Source organism: Triticum dicoccoides, chromosome 7A, assembly GCF_002162155.2.
Source record: "Triticum dicoccoides isolate Atlit2015 ecotype Zavitan chromosome 7A, WEW_v2.0, whole genome shotgun sequence".
NCBI lineage: Eukaryota > Viridiplantae > Streptophyta > Magnoliopsida > Poales > Poaceae > Triticum > Triticum dicoccoides.
Window position 1 is genome coordinate 731,362,178 of NC_041392.1, and position 3,751 is coordinate 731,365,928.

The 3,751-nt window shown below is 47.3% G+C and overlaps 1 protein-coding gene across 1 annotated transcript in view; it reads left to right on the forward strand.

The window, feature by feature from the left end:
• Positions 1-1,664, forward strand: part of LOC119334077 — a 23,766-nt gene extending 22,102 nt beyond the window's left edge. The window contains exon 2 of the mRNA XM_037606739.1: positions 910-1,664. Within this exon, the coding sequence (XP_037462636.1) occupies positions 910-1,664 (755 nt within the window). The remainder of the gene's footprint in view (positions 1-909) is intronic.
• Positions 1,665-3,751: the final 2,087 nt, after the last annotated feature.

A 3,751-nucleotide genomic window follows, 5' to 3' on the forward strand; every position in this document is an offset into this window, starting at 1 on the left:
CTTAGTAGTAACCACATATTATTTTATTAATACACGCAATTTTCAACATACTATTTTGACTAGTATTTTTTGTATAACTAGTATAATTAACTATATATTCACGCTTTGGTATAGTAACATTCATAATTTTTATTATTTATCATTATCCAAATAGTTTTCACATGTTAAAGATTAAATTATATTTTTATCAATAAATGATATAAATTTCATTTTAATTTGATATATTTATGCAAATCTTTTATCACAATGCATTTCTCCATAAATCTAAGAGAACAAATATATAACATTTCTTCGAGTATACATTTCTACAGATTATATTATAGCATTTTTATGTCTTTCCATATCCTTAGTATCCTTAAATATCCAAACTTGGTAGAGTGTGTTAAGAGTTTATGAGGAGTCTCAAATTTAGTTGTAACACCAAATAAATAAATTCTACCAACTGTATAGTGTGTAATGTGTCCATAAGTTCCTCTCCGCTCTCGTTACCGGAGCTTCCAACAAAGAAAGGGGATCCCATGAGTTCATCGAGGGTCGCCGAAAACCATGTCGGCTTACTCTCGCTTCGCACTTACTGCAATTAGGAGGAAGGGGGAGAGGGGGTTGAGCCCTGGTTGCTAATATATATGACTCAACTGTAAGATACTTGTATCATATCTAAAGAGATTTCTCACTTAATCGGTGAACAAAGATGAACACAAAAGAAAATCCTTTCAAATATAGAAATCTGAATCTGGATGTAAGTTGGGGAGTATCCCTACAACCTGTGTTGTGGTCTTGCTCTGCTGAATCTCGATCAGAAAGCTGATTATGCATGCTGGGCAGATCGATCTGGACTCACCAAAAAAAAAAAAGGAATAAAAACAGAGGCCAGAAACCAAGAACGATCTTGGCATTACACGGCAACAGTCACCCACATCCGCTCCGTGCGCGCCTGGGCGCAGCAGGGCACGGCCGCGTTGGCCGCCTCCGTGGCCACGGGGCTGGCGCACGTAGACGCGCTCCATGCCGCGCTCGGCGACCTGCTCGACCTGCCCGAGGCCCAGGCCGCGCTCTCCGGCGCCGGCGGCAGCGTCGACCGCCTCCTGGACTCCTTCCTCCGCCTCGCCGACGCGCACGGCTGCTTCCAGGAGGCCGTGGTGCCGCTCAAGCAGGACGTCGCCGAGGCTCTGGCGGCCGTGCGCCGTCGCGACGGGGCACGCCTGGCTTCGGCAGTGCGGTCGCAGCGCAGGGCCGGGAAGGAGCTCGCGCGCCTGGCCGCCACGGCCAGCGAGTGCGCCGTCGGGCCCTCGCGCCTGAGCATCCTCGGCGGCGGTCATGGCAGCTCGGCGGAGGTGGAGGTGACGGGGCTGCTGATGGAGTCGGCCGCGGCCACGGCGTCGGCTTCGGCCGCGCTGTTCGGGGCCGTGGCGGCCATGTTGGGGTCCGTGGCGGCGGAGTCGTGCTCGTGCAAAGGGACGGCGGCGCTGGCGTGCCTGGTGACGAAGAACAACAAGAAGGCGCCGGCGCCGGGGTCGGGGTCGGAGGAGATAGCCGTGGCGGAAAGGCTGGAGGAGCTGGAGGAGTTCATCGAGGAGATGGAGGCCGGGAGCGAGAAGGTGTTCCGGAGCCTCGTGCAGACCAGGGTCGCGCTCCTCAACATCCACACGCTCCACATCTTCTAGCTTTGCTACTATCATGTGCCATCCATCTTAGCTGTACTAGTGAAATTGGTGGCAGAAATCCAGCGTAACTGTAAATAAGTAGATGATGAATAGAAGAAGGAATTTGTAGTACTAAGAGCATCTCTAGCAGACGTAGATCATGAATAGAAGAACGAATTTGTAGTACTAAGAGCATCTCTAGCAGACGTAGATCATGAATAGAAGAACGAATTTGTAGTACTAAGAGCATCTCTAGCAGACTTCTTAAAATCGCAAATTGTAAAACTGAAATTCGGGATAAAAATGCATTTTAAGAGTTCATTTTAGCTACGGCCAAACAGACGCTGTAAACCAAACTGTAAAACTGGGATAAAGTGCTCTTTCCTCCAGTCCGGCCGCTGCCGCTCCTTCCCCCAGCCGGCCACACCGGCCGCGCCCAACCCCGTCGGCCACACCCAGTCCCTGTCGGCTGCGCCTCATCTTCACGTCGGCCGCGCCCCATCACCACGTGGCCACGCCCCGTCGCCTCCGCCGTCCGTGCGTTGCTCTACTGTCAGCCACGCCGGCTGAGTCGTGCCCCTTTGCCCGCCGTGCTGGGAGGATTTCGGCGGCCAGGCTGAGGTCATGGGAGGCCACGGCGATGTCGAGCTCGTCCAATTTGAACCGGCGGCGATCGATTGCGGCATCTAGCAGCCTTTTCCGGTGTGCGGTGATAAATTCCGACGAGTTTAGGGCGGATTCCGACAAACTCCACGGCGGCATGTTTGCTCCGACGAGTTTAGGGCGGATTCCGACAAACTCCGCGGCGGCATGTTTGCTCCGACGTGGTTTGACCGGTATACGAGGCCCTCTAGATTCGGCCTTCCAACCTCCAAAGACAAGGGTTTCGGGTGTGCATTTTCGGTGGCCCTTAAAAAATTTACGGGTTGGATCACTTTTACAATTTCTATTCTGAACACTTTTTTCGAATAAAACTATAAAACACAAAAATTTTACGGGTTTGACCACTTATACGGGGTCTGCTAGAGATGCTTTTATTGGATCTGCGCATCATTTAGTGTTCAGAGTTTAGTACACTTTTCAAAATGTTAAAAGAGAAGTGGAGAGTGATAAAATATGATGCAGGGAATTAAGCATGACGTGTCATCACTGATCAGAAGTAATCTTATCATCCAAGCAAATTGTGCAACTCATGTTTCTTCTGAATCTAATGTTTGGTTAAAAAACAACTAGTTTGGTCTCCTCCCCCAATTTCGGCGTGAATTTGGAGACTTTGATTGCAAAGGCTCATCTGTTATTTACAGCCGAAGCCCATATATGGAGAGGGCCGTACACCACAGATGCACCGTCCTCTAAATAAAAAACACAATACTCCTCTTCTCAAAATATAAACCGTGCTTGACTTGGTCCTGTCTTTCATGCATGTTTTGATAATCAATACATATATCAAAAGACATGGATTGAACATTTATAAATTGTATCACCGTATTGTCTGGAAAACAATTTCGTTTCATATATCTTTACACTAATTTATAGACATGCAGTAATAAAATTCATAGAGAGTTGTGTGATGAAGAATAAAGATAAAATAAATTATACCTTATATTTTAGAAAGGAGGGAGTGGTACTCTCTTTTTATTTGCACGGAGGGAGTGGTACTCAGAAGCACCACATTCCGTCACTGAAAAGTCGGTTAGGAAAACAAAATTAAAATCGTTCATACATCAAAGGACAGTACATCAGATGCCAACACAGGATACATGGGAGTCACCGGAGATGGGCAAGACATCGACATACTATTATCCCTAAATGCCCTTTTTTAAACTTAGACATCAATGACCCCTCGAAAAACTGATTCCCACATTTGATATGCCTCTAAGCCGTGTCAAATAGTTTCGCCAAATAGTATGGCATCTTTACTTTTACCACATCAGATGGGCTAGCAACCTGGATTTAATAGGGCCTGTTTGGGACTGCTCCGCTTCACAAAAATCGGTTTCGCTCCACTAAATTCACTTTGGAGCAGTTTTTTTTTCTTGAGGGAACTAAGGCGGGCAAGGCCAGCCTGAACTCATTTTATTGAAAACGTTTTACATAGTATTTACAGA